Source organism: Sus scrofa, chromosome 2, assembly GCF_000003025.6.
Source record: "Sus scrofa isolate TJ Tabasco breed Duroc chromosome 2, Sscrofa11.1, whole genome shotgun sequence".
Lineage (NCBI taxonomy): Eukaryota > Metazoa > Chordata > Mammalia > Artiodactyla > Suidae > Sus > Sus scrofa.
This window is the reverse complement of record NC_010444.4, coordinates 67,345,901-67,361,634: the sequence shown is the minus strand read 5'-3', so window position 1 is coordinate 67,361,634 and position 15,734 is coordinate 67,345,901. Positions and strand designations below refer to the sequence as shown.

At 39.8% G+C, this 15,734-nt stretch overlaps 1 protein-coding gene across 1 annotated transcript; it reads left to right on the top strand.

Moving 5' to 3' along the window:
- Positions 13,502 to 15,338, top strand: LOC100512888 (olfactory receptor 7D4-like). The gene has a single exon (XM_005652836.3). The coding sequence runs from the start codon at positions 14,157 to 14,159 to the stop codon at positions 15,174 to 15,176; it is 1,020 nt and encodes a 339-aa protein (XP_005652893.1). The 5' UTR covers positions 13,502 to 14,156; the 3' UTR covers positions 15,177 to 15,338.

Sequence of the window (15,734 nt, the reverse complement as noted above, 5' to 3'; positions counted from 1 at the left end):
GGCATATGGAAGTTCCCAGGCTAAGGACTGGATTGGAGCTGCTGGCTTAAGCCATAGCAATGGTGGAGGCCAGGGATTGAAACTGAATCCTCATGGATACTAGTCAGGTTCATTTCACCTGAGCCACAACAGGAACTCCTGAAAACTTGCTTTTAAAATGATGCTTTTAAAACTCCTCCTGGTGGTTGTACACTCATGTTAATAGCAACATTATTCACAAGACCCAAAAGGTGCAAGTAACTTGACTATCCGTCAATATATAAATGGATAAAAAGAATCTGTTATGTACACACAGTGGGATCCTATTCAGTCTTTAAAAGTCAGGAATTTCAACATGGAGACTAAACAATATGCTACTAAAAAACCAATGGGTCAATGAGCAAGTCAAAAAGGAAATTTAAAAATACTTCAAGAAAAATGGTAATGAAAACACAACCATTCAAAATCTATGGGATGACGCAAAAGCAGTACTTAGAGGGAAGTTCATAGCAATACAGGCCTTCCTCAGAAAAAAAGAAAAATCTCAAATCAACAACTTAACCTACCACCTAAAAGAATTAGAAAAAGAAGAACAAACAAAACCCAAAGTCAGAAGAAAGAAGGAAATCCTAAAGATCAGAGAGGAACTCAATAAAATAGAGATTCAAAATTAAAAAAAAAGAAAAACTCCAATAAAATCAAGAGCTGGTTGTTTTAAAGCATAAAAAAAAGTTGACAAACCTCTGGCCAGACTCACCAAGAAGAGTACAGAAAAAACCCAAATAAACTAAATAAGAAATGAAAAAAGAAAAATCTAAATGGATACCACAGAAATAGAAAAAAAAAATAAGAGGACACTATGAAAAATTATGTGCCAACAAATTTGACAACCTAGGAGAAATGGACAATTTTCTAGAAACATACAGCCCAGCAAAAAAGAATCAGAAGAAATAGATAAATTGAACAGGCCAATCCTTAGAAATGAAAGTGAATATGTAATAAAAACACTCCCAACAAACAAAAGTCCAGGACCAGATGGCTTCACAGGTAAATTCTACTAAACATACAAAGAAGAATTTATATCCATCCTCCTTAAACTCTTCCAAAATGTTGAAGAAGAAGGAACACTCCCAAAGACATTCTATGATGCTACCATCACCCTAATACCAAAATCAGACAAAGATACCACCAAAAAAGAAAATTATGGGGAGTTCCCATCGTGGCTCAGTGGCTAACGAATCTGACTGGAAATCATGAGGTTGCAGGTTCGATCCCTGTCCTTGCTCAGTGGGTTGAGGATCTGGCGTTGCTGTGAGCTGTGGCTGTGAGCCGTGGCGTAGGTTGCAGATGAGGCTCAGGTCCCGTGTTTCTGTGGCTCTGGTGTAGGCCAGCGGCTACAGCTCCAATTCAACCCCTAGCCTGGGAACCTCCATATGCCAAGAAAAATGGCAAAAAAAAAAAAAGACCAAAAAAAAATTATGGGCCAATATCTTTGATGAATATAGACACAAAAATTCTCAACAGAATTTTTTATCCAAATGAATCCAACAAAATATAAAAAGGATCTTACACTACGACCAAGTGGGAATCATCCCAGGTTCACAAGAATGGTTCAACATATGTAAATAAATCAATGTCATATACCACATTAACAAAAGAAAAGTCAAAAACCACATGATCATCTCATCAGATGCAGAAAAAGCATTTGACAAAGTCCAACATCCATTCATGATAAAAACTTCTACCAAAGTGGGTATAGGGGGAACATAGCTTAATATAATCAAGCCACTTATAACAAACCCATAGCAAATATAACACTCAATGGAGAAAAGCTAAAAGCCTTCCAGCTAAAATCTGGAACAAGACAAGGATGCCCACTCTCACCAGTTTCTTCAACATAATATTGGAAGTCCTAGCCACAGCAATCTAACAAACAAACAAACAAAAAGTATCCAAATTGTAAAAGAGGTAAAATTGTCACTGTATGTAGATGACATGATACTATATATAGAAAACCCTAAGGACTGCACACAAAAACTATCCAGCAACATAGCAGGATACAAGACTAACATTCAGAAATCAGTTTCACTTCTGTATACCAACAATGAAATATTAGAAAAGGAATATAAAAATATAAAACCTTCTAAAATTGTACCCCCAAAAATTAAACACTTAGGAATAAACCTGACCTATGAGCTGAAAGACTTATATGCTGAGAACTATAAAACATTAATCAAGGAAATTAAAGAGGATTCAAAGCAATGGAAAAATATTCCATGCTCCTGGATTGGAAGAATTAATATTGTTAAAATGGCCATGCTACCCAAAGCAGTCTACAGATTCAATGCAATCCCTATCAAATTACCCATGGCATTTTTCACAGAACTAGAACAAACAATGCAAAAATTTATGTGGGACATAAAAGACTCAGAATTGCCAAAGCAATCCTGAGGAACAAAAGCCAACCAGGAGGCATAATTCTCCCATACTTCAAACAATATTATAAAGCTACGGTAATCAAGACAGTGTGGTACTGGCACTAAAACAGACAGACAGACCAGAAATAAACACAGACACCTAGAGTCAATTAATCTTCAACAAAGTAGCCAAGAATATAAAATGGGAAAGACAGTCTTTTCAGCAAGTGGTTCTGGGAAAACTGGACAGTGGCATGAAAATCAATGAAACCAGAACACACCTTCACACTATGCACAAAATAAACTCAAAGTGGCTTAAAGATGTAAACCTAAGACAAGACACCATCAAACTCCTACAAGGGAACATAGGCAAAACATTCTCTGACATCAACCTTACAAAAGTTTTCTTAGTTCCATCTCTGAAGGCAACAGAAATAAAAGCAAAAATAAACCAATGGGACCTAATCAAACTGAAAAGCTTTTGCACAGCAAAGGAAACCATATAAAGTACAAAAAGACAACTTACAGAATGAGAGAAAATAGTTCAAAATTACGCCACTGACAAGGGCTTAATCTCTAAAATATACAAACAACTTCTAAAACTCAACAGGAAAAAACAAAGAGCCCAATTGAAAAAATGAGCAAAAGACCTGAATAGCCATTTCGCCAAAGATGATACACAGATGGTCAAAACAAGCACATGAAAAAATGCTCCACATCACTGATTATTAGAGAAATGCAAATCAAAAGTACTATGAGGTACCAGCTCACAGCAGTCAGAATGGCCATCATTAATAAGTCCACAAATAACAAATGCTGGAGAGGGTGTGGAGAAAATGGAACCTTCCTATGCTGTTGGTGGGAATACAAATTAGTACAACCACTATAGAAAACAGTATGAAGGGTACCTCAGAAAACTAAATACTAAATACCATATGGCCCAGCAATCCCACTCTTGGGCATATATCTGGACAAAACTTTCCTTGAAAAAGATAACATGCACCCATACATTCATTGCAGCACTATTCACAATAGCCAAGACATGGGAACAACCTAAATGTCCATCAACAGATGAATGGATTAAGAAGATGTGGTATAGGAGTTCCGGTCGTGGTACAGTGGGAACGAATCCAACTAGGAACCATTAGGTTGTGGGTTCGATCCCTGGCCTTGCTCAGTGAGTTAAGGATCCAGTGAGTTAAGGATCCATAAGGAACCTCCATATGCTGCAAGTGTGTCCCTAAAAAGAAAAAAAAAAAAAAAAAGATGTGGTATATATACACAATGGAATACTACTCATCCATAAAAAAAGAACAAAATAATGCCATGTGCAGCAACATGGATGGAACTAGAGACTCTCATACTAAGTGAAGTAAGTCAAAAACAGAAAGACAAATACCATATGATATCACTTAAATCTGGAATCTAATATACGGCACAAATGAACCTTTCCACAGAAAACAAAGTCATGGACTTGGAGAACAAACTTTTGGTTGCCAAGGGGCAGTGGTAGGGAGTGGGATAGACTGGGTGTTTGGGGTTAGTAGATGGAAACTATTGCATTTGGAGTGGATAAGCAAGAGATCCAGCTGTATAGCATAGAGAACTATATCTAGTCACTTGTGATGGAATATGATGGAGGATAATGTGAGAAAAAGAATGTATAGATGCATGTGTGACTGGGTACTCTGTTGTACAGTAGAAATTGACAGAACACTGTAAATCAACTATAAAGAAAAAATTAAAATCTTTTTTTTTAAAAAAAGGTTTTTCCATACCCATAAAAAAAGGTTGAATTTTGACACTTGCTTCAACATGGATGAACTTTGAAGACATTATGTGAAGAATATATTTTTTTTGTCTTTTTGCCATTTCTTGGGCCACTCCCATGGCACATGGAGTTCCCAGGCTAGGGGTCAAACCGGAGCTGTAGCCACCGGCCTACACCAGAGCCACAGCAACAAGGGATCCGAGCCACGTCTGCAACCTACACCACAGCTCATGGCAACGCTGGATCCCTAACCCACTGAGCAAGGGCAGGGATCGAACCCGCAACCTATGGTTCCTAGTCTGATTCGTTAACCACTGTGCCATGATGGGAACTCCATGAAGAATATTTTTTAAGGAATGTGTATTTATATATATATATATATATATATATATATATATATATATGCGCATATATGTATATAAAACTGAATCATTTTGCTGTACAATGGAAATTGACACATTATAAATAAACTATACTTCAATTAAAAAAAAACACTTCAGGGGTTCCCATTGTGGTACACTGGAAACAAATCCAACTAGGAACCACAAGGTTGTGGGTTCGATCCCTGGCCTTGCTCAGTGGGTTAAGGATCCGGCGTGGCCGTGAGCTGTGGTGTAGGTCACAGATGTGTCTCGGATCTGGCCTTATTGTGGCTGTGGTGTTGGCCAGCAGCTGTAGCTCCGATTACACCCCTAGCCTGGGAACCTCCATATGCTGCAGGAGTGGCCCTGAAAAGACAAAAGCCAAAAAAAAAAAAAAAAAAAAAAACACAACATTCAAACTAAATGAAACCATTGTACTAACTAGATGATCTGCAAGACACACTACAATACAACCCACTATAAAAGTGAAATGGAATCACAAGAAAATAAAATTTTACTTTGTGTGTGTGTGCGCACGCACCTGTGTCTGCGTCTGTGTGTGTGGAAGCACTGGACAATTTTTTTGCTGTGGTAAGTAAAATACACATAACACAAAACCTAACCATCTCACCCTATTTTCCATATTGGCTTCTGAAACACAGTCCTGTGACTCAAACACATCAGATCAGTTTCTGCCTCAGGGACTTTGCAGGTGTACTTTCCTCTCCCATGAGTGCCAGGGATGTTTTTTCCCCTAGCCTTCTTCCTGCTTGGCCTTTTCTCTACATATCCATCTTAGCTCCAACTGAAAAGTCCCAAGGCTTGCTCCAGCACATAGTCCTATTTTATTTTAATTATACACGTCATTATCTATTTACCTGTTTATTTATCCTTTGTCTCCTGGCGTAACCTCACCCACAACTAGAAGGATAAGGGTGGGGTCCTCATCTGTCTTGTTTATCACTCTATTGAATGTGGAAGTTGCTTCAAAAAGGGTTTACAGGTTGAATGCTAAATGAATGATGGGGCATCAGCTAGGCTGACCGCAAAGCAGACTACAGGGCTCTGTGAAGGACCTGACACCCTGGTCATTCATTTACTCCTGACCTCAGATTCACTCTCTCAGACACATTAAGGTCAAGATATCTCATGCCTGTTTGGTCCTGGGCATGGTCAAGGTCATTGCCCTGTCACCCAGGGGACTCTTTGGAAAGCTTGCCCTTCTCTTCACACCTTTGATTATTTGTTCCAAAGTGTGGTCCATCAGTGTCCCCAGGGATCTTTGGCCAAAGATGTTTTTTTAATCTTGTTTTTTTTTTTTTTTTTTTTTTGTCTTTTTGTCTTTTTGCCATTTCTTGGGCTGCTCCCACCGCATATGGAGGTTCCCAGGCTAGGGGTCTAATTGGAGCTGTAGCCACCAGCCTACGCCAGAGCCACAGCAATGCCAGATCTGAGCCATGTCTGGGACACACACCACAGCTCACGGCAACACCGAATCGTTTAACCCACTGAGAAAGGCCAGGGATCGAACCCGAAACCTCATGGTTCCTAGTAGGATTGGTTAACCACTGCGCCACAACAGGAACTCCTGTTTTTTAAATTTAGACTTGTAAAGAAACTGGAGAAGGGAGTTTCCATTGTAGCTCAGTGGGTTAAGGACCCAATGTAGTCTCCGTCAGGATGCAGGTTCAATCCCTGGCCTCGCTCAGTGGGTTAAGGATCCAGCAGTACTGCAAAATGCTGCAAAGTTTGCAGATGTAGCTCAGATCTGGTGTTGCTGTGGTTATGACGTAGGCCTGCAGCTCTGAATCAACCCTTGGCTGGAAACTTCCATATTCCACAGGAGCAGCCATAAAAAGAGAAGAGAAAAAAAAAAGGAACTGGTGATGGACAATAGCCAGGACATGGAAACAATCCAAATGTCCATCGACAGATGATTGGATTCGGAAGATGTGGTATATATACACAATGGAATACTACTCAGCCATAAAAAAGAATGACATAATGCCATTTGCAGCAACATGGATGGAACTAGAGAATCTCATCCTGAGTGAAATGAGCCAGAAAGACAAAGACAAATACCATATGATATGACTTATAACTGGAATCTAATATCCAGCACAAATGAACATCTCCTCAGAAAAGAAAATCATGGACTTGGAGAAGAGACTTGTGGTTGCCTGATGGGAGGGGGAGGGAGTGGGAGGGATCGGGAGCTTGGGCTTATCAGACACAACCTAGATTAGATTTACAAGGAGATCCTGCTGAATAGCATTGAGAACTATGTCTAGATACTCATGTTGCAACAGAAGAAAGGGTGGGGGAAAAAACTGTAATTGCAATGTATACATCTAAGGATAACCTGACCCCCTTGCTGTACAGTGGGAAAATAAAATAAAAATAAATAAATAAATAAATAAATAAGGAACTGGTGATGGAGTGAGATGTTCCCTAAGGGAGGTGGGTACCCTGGAGGTCACACCTAAGAAGAGAATTGCTTTAGGAAGGAAAAAGGCCCAATGAGGACAGAGGCATGGAGCTGGAGGATGTGGGGATCAGGGGAGGGCAAATCCTACACGTGGTCCCAACTCTGTTCCCAGTAGGTAAATGTGGCAGAGCAGGTCTCTTCCCTGAACCTCAGGGGGGGAATTCTCCAGAAATAGACAGTTAAAGCAACAGTTTATTTAATGAGAAGCAAATGGATTCAGACCTCAATAACCCCATCACATCCTTGGCCTCTGGTTCATCTATCCCAGGCCAGGAGTAAATGCCCTTTGGCCCTGAGTTCTGACCTTAGCTCTTTGTTTCTTCACCTCTGTCCTTATTTGTCTTTCATTAGGAGAAGCAAAGATCACAGAGCCCGGACTTTCAGAAATTCCACTGTGACCCCTAGCATTGCTCAGAAACTGCTGTGGCAAAGAGGTAAGAAGAAGCCAAAGCTTTTCCTTGAATGCTTTCCTGGCCCATAGGTGTGGATATAGGGGAAAGAAAAGCCCACCAAATTCAAGCGGCTGTAAAAGCAGAAACTGATGCAACACTGTAAATCAACTATACTTGAATAAAAATAAAATTTTTTTTAAAAATCAAGGGGGTCTAGACACAGCTGTCCAAATGCTGCTACACCCTACGTTCTCTTACTTCTAAGTCTACTTTCCTTTCACTGAACCTCCCATCATGACCCACTCTACACTCACTTGAATATCCTTCCCATTTTGTTTTCTTTTTTTTTTTCCTTCTTTTTTTCTTTTTATAGCCATACCTGCAGCATATGGAAGTTCCCAAGCCAAGGGTCAAATCAGAGCTGTACCTGCAGGCCACAGCCACAGGAATGCTGGATCCAAGCCACACCTCAACCTATGCTGCAGCCTGCAACAACATGAGATCCTTAACCCACTGAGAAAGACCAGGGATCAAACCTGCATCCTCATGGAAATTATGTCAGGTTCTTAACCCACTGAGCCACAATGGGAACTCCCCTCCTCCCCATTTTTTTTTCCCAAGAGGACATTTCTACACCTACAGAGCCTCTCCCCTATGCCTAACACTGAGCTAGGGTACTGCACATAAAGAGATAACACATTAGTTGCTCTCCTGGGAGCATGCCAAACCCAGAAATGAACACAGGCATGTAATGTGTGATAGCTTGCCCCAAGTGTGTCCAGTTTCCACAAGGTCCAGAGTAGGTCCAAAGAGAGTGTGCTCATCACTGCCTGGAGATGCCAATGAAGATTTCCAGACAGAGGAGTTCCTATTGTGGCTCAGTGGAAATGAACCAGACTAGTATCCATGAGGATTCCAGTTTGATCCCTCACCCCACTCAGTGGGATAAGGATCTGGCTTTGCTGAAAGCTGTGGTGTAGGTTGCAGACACAGCTCAGATCCGGTGCTGCTGTGGCTGTGGGCCAGCAGCTGCAGCTCCATAGGCTGGCAGCTGCAGCTCCAATTTGACCCCTAGCCTGGGAACTTCCATATGCTGCACCTTAAGCCCAAAAAGGGGGGGGGGGAGATTTCCAGACAGAGTATAGAAGGGTGGATGGAGCTTTTCCTGGTGAGAGAGGACTCCCAATGGCAGGGCTGGTACATGTGAAGGTCCAGACCTATGAAATTTCGTAGAATGTTTCCAGAAGTGTAAAACGTTGAGGGTCTAATGTCAAAGCATTATTTTCCAATAGAACACCTCTCTCATATAATATAGAGTGAGCATGTGTCAAAGATTCATTTATTAATGAGGGAACCAGGAGAGTAAAGCTAGTTTGCAAAGCATTTGAGAAACAAATGTTTAGGTGCAGTGAAACTGTGGCGCAGTGGTTATGAACCCAATCAGTACCCGTAAGGATGCGGGTTCAATCCCTGGCCTCGCACAGTGAGTGGGGGATCTGTCATTGCCATGAGCTGCAGTGCAAGTTCCAGAGGCAGCTTGGATCCTGTGTTGTTGTGGCTGTGGCTGTGGCATAGGCTGGCAGCTATAGCTCTGGTTTGCCCCCTAGCCTGGGAACTTCCATATGCTGCAGGTACAGCTCTAAAAAGCAAAAAAAAAAAAGAGAGAGAGAGAGATAAACAGGGATTTATATCATCAAGAAAGGAATGATGGGGTGTTCCCTTGTGATGCAGTAGTTTTAAGGATCCAGAGTTGTCACAGCAGTGGTTTGGATTTGATCCTTGGCCTGGAATTTCATATGCCACAGATATGGCCAAAAAAAAGAAAATCCACTTCATAAACAGTATATTCTAACAGCAATATTCCAAACATTATACAGATGATCCCTGACTTAGGATATATTGACTTAGATTTTTTGACTTTACAAGGGAATGAAAGTGATATCCATTCAGTGTAAACTGTATATAAATTTTGACTCGATCTTTTCTCAGACTAGTGATATTCAGTAGGACTGTCTCTCATGATTCTGGGCAGCAGCAGCAGCAAGCTGAAGGTACCCGTCAGCCAAGCAATCACGAGGGTAAACTATTGATACTCTAACAACCATTCTGTTCCCAGACAACCATTCTGTTTTTCACTTCTGGTGCAGTATTCCATAAATTGCATGAGATAGTCAACATTTTATTCTAAAATAGGCCTTGTGGCCAAACAAAAACAAAAACTTGTTACGTACTCCCCCCAATCTATCAGCTTCTTTCTAGTATTTTTCGTTTTTTGTCTTCATTCAGATTCCCTGTCATTCTCTTTGTTAGTAATTTGATTTTTGTCATGTATATTCTGTTCTGCGTAACTTTCAGAATAATGGAGTTTTGGTCTTCTATTTGTTTTATTAGATTTTTATTCCTTTATAACCTCATGCTATTGATTTATAATTATTGCATATTTTCTATCTGGATTATTATTCACATTAACTTTTTATGCCTATTCCAAATAATGTTTTTAGAATGTTAAAAAAACTAGTTTACTTGTTCGTAAATCTGTACAACCTAATGTGGAAATGCCATTATACCTTATTTTTCCAGTTAGGGAAAAGGCACTTAAAATTTTCCTTATACTCTTAATAACTATTTATTTCCTTGCTTATTATTAAAATTTTATGAGGTTTGGGACTTGTAAAAGCATATGAATTACTGACTAATGAAAAATATGACAACAGTATAACACAATATAAGGAATATATTCAGTTTCACATGCTCAATTAAGCAGCACATTTTCCTGTGTTTGTATTTTATTAGTGCAATGTTAAATATTTGAATGTTATATTTAAAAAGTCTATAAGACACAATGTGGCAAAGAGACATTTCATCTTCTGACTCTAAAAAACACCTATAATAGTCCCTCCATACACACATGCACACGGATGTATATGTGTATATGTGTGTTTTATAAACTAAAATATGTAAGTATTGGACTGAAAACAATACTTATTAAGATAAAGGACAAATAAAAAGCTGATTTTGAAAACAATAGGCCTTGTGGGAACTATACTCAATTATCTTATAATAACCTGTAGTGGAAAAGAATCTGAAAAGGAATCTGAAAACTGAATCCTTCTGCTGTACACTTGAAGTTAATACAACACTCTAAGTTAAATACACTTTCAATTTTTTTTTTTAGGGCCTCACCCGCAGCATATGGAAGTTCCCAGGCTAGAGGCTGAATTAGAGCTGCAGTCACCAGCCTACACCACAGCCACAGCAATGCAGGATCCAAGCCTCATCTGCGACATACATCATAGTTCATAGCAACACCTAATTCCTGACCCACTGAGCAAGGCTAGGGATTGAATCCAAATCCTCATGGATACTAGTCAGATTTGTTTCCCCTGAACGACAAGAGGAACTCCCTATACTTTCAATTTTAAAAATACTTTGTTTTATATAATTTTGCCCAATTGTAGGCTAATTGAACACTTGTAAGCGTTAAGTGTTCTCATCACGTTTTAAGGTAGGCTAGGCTAAGCTATGATGTTGGGTTGGTTAAGCATATTTAATGTATTTTCAACCTAATGATATTCTTGATTTACAATATGTTTATTGGGACATACCCCTTTATAAGTCAAGGAAGGTCTGTACTCTAACAGTAATATTCTATAAAAATTACACGGGCAGACCTCCAAGATATTGTGAGTTTGGTTCCAGACCACTGTAACAAAGCTAATATTCCAAGAGAGAGCTACACAATTATTTTGGTTTCTCAATGCATGTAAGAGTTACATTTATACTATACTGTAGCCTATTAAGTGTGCAATATCATTATGTCTAAAATAACAATGTGCATACCTTAACTAAAAAATACTTTATTGCTAAAAAATGCTAACCATCATTTGAGACTTCAGTAATAGTACTAACATCAAAGGTCACTAATCATACCAAATATACCAATAATGAAAAAATTTGAAATATTGTTAAAAAAAAAAAAAAGGTCTTCCCTCATGGCTCTGCGGGTTAAGGATCCAGCATTGTCACTGCTGTGGCTCTGGTTATAGCTGTGGCATGAGTTTGAGCCCTGATCTGGGAACATCCACATGCTGCAGGCACAGCCAAAAAAAAAAGAAAGAAAGATAAAAATAGTAAATAGCGTTAATTCTTCCTTTATTTTGGTTTTCATTGATTATACTCATGAAACTTGAGAATTTTTTTCATGTTTTTATCTACTTGTATTTAGCCTTTTTATTTTTTCTTCCAGTTTTAAAGAGCTTTCATATATTATACTTTCATATTTTCTTATAAATTCTTCCTCTCTCAGACTTTAATTTGCCTTTTAATGTCATTTGGTATTACTCTTAAACACATGATTTATTGAATGTATTTTAAACTACTAGTCTAATCCTCTGTGATTTCTTTCACATTTCTTCTGCTTAGGAAGCTTGCACGCTTCAAGAAATCATATAAATACCTTCTCTATATTCATTTCTACCTGTGTTTAGATTTTAATTTCGCCCACTCTCTTTTCTATTAGGTCTCTTTTGAGGTATTTTTTAAAACGTTTTCTAGTTTTCTAGACACCATTTATTACATCATTCCCCTTTTCTGGGTTAACTTATGATGTGTCCATATTATGTACTAAATTCTCATTTTACCTAAAACCTTTCTTGACTATCCAGTCTGCTCCATTGATATTTCTGTATTTATGTCCATCACACTGTTTTAAAAACTGCCTGTCCTCATTCATCTTCTGCAAAATTTTTGGATATTCAACTAAGTTAATATGCCTTATGTTTGACCAGTTAATACTTCTAATCATTTTCCTTGAGTGGATGGATCATAAAAGTCTTTTTTTTTTTTTTTTTTCCCACTGTACAGCAAGGGGGTCAGGTTATCCTTACATGTATACATTACAATTACAGTCTTAATCAGGGCATTCTCTTGTGGCTCAGCAAGTTAAGGATCTGGAGTTATCACTGCTGGGAATCTGGTCATTGTTGTAGTGTGGGTTTGATCCCTGGCCCAGGAACTTCCATACGCCAAGGGTGCAGCCAAATAAATAAATAAATAAATAAATAAATAAATAAATAAATAATTTATGGAGTTCCTGTCTTGGCGCAGTGGAAACGAATCCGATTAGGAACCATGAGGTTGCGGGTTCGATCCATGGCCTCTCTCAGTGGGTTAAGAATCCAGCATTGCCTGAGCTGTGGTGTAGGTTGCAGATGCGACTCAGATCTGGTGTTGCTGTGGCTCTGGCGTAGGCTGGCAGCAACAGCTCCAATTAGACCCCTAGCCTGGGAACCTCCATATGCCGTGGGTGCAGCCCTAAAAAAGACAAAAGACAAAAAAAAAAAAAAAATAAGGAAAGAAAGAAAAAGAAATTTAAAGAACTACAACACAATTATGCAGGTCACAATTAGAATATGTTGGGGGCTCTGATCTAATCTTTGGAATTGGGGTGTATCATGTTACACTGATCATTACAACTGTGAGAGAGGGGTAAATAGACAGTAATGGAGAGGTTACTGTACAATAATGAATGAATTCTCTGCAAAGTCTTTGCAAAATATCCTTCTCTGAGTCAAACTTGAGATAGAGAATGGTCTGTTTTGTGCTATTGTTTCAAGGCAAATGGCATGAGGGCAAGAAAACATCCTTAAATTCTGCAACTCCCAATGATCTCCCTCTTCTCTACATTTTCCTGAGACTTGAGACCACAACTACAAGACACAAAGGAAATGTTCACGAGGCTGGAACTTTCACAGGAATTATACAGCAAAAGACTAGCCATGAGTCAGAGAAGATGCAAGAGAACTTTGCCTGGTGTGGGTCATTCTTTGCTGATTATCATTGTGGAAGTATAGTTGATTTACAATGTTGTGTTAATTTCTGCTGTAGAGCAAAGTGGTTCAGTTATATACATATATACTAACATTTTTTAAGGTGTATATGCCAAGGGTCCCCCTTGGCAACCCCAAGTCTCTTCTCCTTGTCCATGAGTTTGCTCCTGTTTCATAGATAAGTTCACTTGTGCCACATTTTAGATTCCACAAATAAGTGACTTTTCTTTCTGACTTACTTCACTTAGTATGATAATCCCTAGTTGCATCCATGTTGCTACAAATGCCATTATTTCATGGGACATTCATTTTATTTTTATTTTAAATTTTATTGGCTTATAATTGACTTACACTGTTGTGGCAGTTTCATGTACAGCAAAGTGAATCAGTTATACATATACATAAACCCATTCCTTTTCAGATTCTTTTTCCATATAGGTCACTACAGAGTTTTGAGCAGATTTCCTTGTGCCGTGCAGTAGGTCCTTGTGTTCATCCATTCCATATAGAGTAGCATGTATAGGGATATTCTTTTGGGGGGCGGGGAGGCTGCTTTTTACAGCTTCACCTTTGGCATATGTAAGTTCCCAGGCTAGGGGTGGAATCATAGCTGCAGCTGCCAGCCTACACCACAGCCGCAGCAATGCCAGATCCAAGCCACATCTGTGACCTGTGCCAAGCTTGCAGCAACACCAGATCCTTAACCCACCAAGCAAGGCCAGCAGTCAAACCCGCAGCCTCATGGATACTAGTAGGGTTCTTACCACTGAGTCACAATGGGAACTCCCATAGGGACTTTCATTTTAAAAGAGAAAATGAAAGTGTTCCTGGTAGTAGTGGTAGAAGCAAGGAAAGGAAGGCATTATTGAGACCTTGATCAGTTAAAGAAAACAACTCCTATGTAAAACATTAAGACTTTATGAGTAAGTTTCAAATGTATGGCACATTCCTGTCAGTGAACATTGTTCTTGCCTCTTTACAGACAATTTCCATGAACTATATGGAAATAGGGAACCAAACAGCTATGTCAAAATTCATCCTTCTGGGATTTTCAGAAGATATGGACCTGCAGCCCCTCCTCTTTGGGCTGTTCCTGTCCATGTACCTGGTCACTGTGTTTGGGAATCTTCTCATCATCCTGGCTGTCACCTCTGACTCCCACCTCCACACCCCCATGTACTTCTTCCTCTCCAACCTGTCCTTCACCGACATCTGTTTCACCTCCACCACCCTCCCCAAGATGTTAGTGAACATCCAGATGCAGAACAAAGCCATCACGTATGAGGGCTGTCTTACCCAGATGTATTTTTTCATGATTTTCGCTGGGCTAGATGATTTGCTACTGACGGTGATGGCCTATGACCGGTTCGTGGCCATCTGTCACCCTCTGCACTACACAGTTATCATGAGCCCTCGCCTTTGTGGTCTCTTGCTTCTGCTCTCTTGGTTAATCTGCCTGACATATTCTTTGGTTCAAAGTTTGATGGTTTTGAGGGTGTCCTTCTGCCAAGAGACAGAAATTCCCCACTTCTTCTGCGAGCATGCTCAGATTCTCAAGCTTGCCTGCTCTGACACCCTTGTCAATGACATCGTGCTGTATTTTGTAACTGGCCTGCTGGGTGTTATTCCCCTGATTGGGATCCTTTTTTCTTATTCTAGAATTATCTCCTCCATAATGGGCATTTCGTCAGCTGGCAGGAAATACAAAGTCTTTTCCACTTGTGGGTCTCACCTCTCAGTTGTCTCCTTGTTTTATGGTGCAGGCCTTGGGGTCTACCTCACTTTTGGAACAGCCCATCCCTCCAGGAAGGGTACAATAGCCTCAGTGATGTACACAGTGATTGCCCCCATGCTGAACCCTTTCATTTACAGTCTGAGGAACAGGGACATGAAGGGGGCCCTGAGGAGACTTTTCACTAGAGGAATATACTCTCAGTGAGATAACAAAGTTAAGGGCAGGCAACAGAGACCCCAAGGGCTGATAACTGGTGTGCCTGAATATGTAATCTGAAAATATAGAAAAGAAACACTATTTATGATAGAGAAGAAAACATTCCTGACAAAGACAATCTTGAAGCAGCACACTGATGCTCAGTCAAGGAAAAAGAATGGCCAACCAATGACTAAACTTCTCATGAAAATAAACTACTAGTTCTGGTTGTGACTCAGGGGAAGAGAATGGAATTCATGAGGATGTGGGTTTGATCCTGGGCCTCACTTAGTGGGTTAAGGATCTGGTGTTGCCAGGAGCTGTGGTGTAGGTCGCATATGTGGCTTGGATCCTGCATTGCTGTAGCTGTGGCATAGGCCAGCAGCTGTAGCTCTGATTCAACTCCTACCCTGGGAACTTCCACATGCCACAGGTGTGTCCCTTAAAAAAATAAAATTTAAAAAAAGTCCAGGCACTGCCAAATGTCCCTTAGGGACAAAGATCACTCCTGAACGCGAACCACTGATCTACCATGACTCAACTAATGAGAAGAAACAATCAATGAAA

Bases quoted from the DNA above. Each gene is read 5' to 3' on its own strand.
- LOC100512888 (XM_005652836.3), top strand. From the start codon at position 14,157: ATGAGTAAGTTTCAAATGTATGGCACATTCCTGTCAGTGAACATTGTT.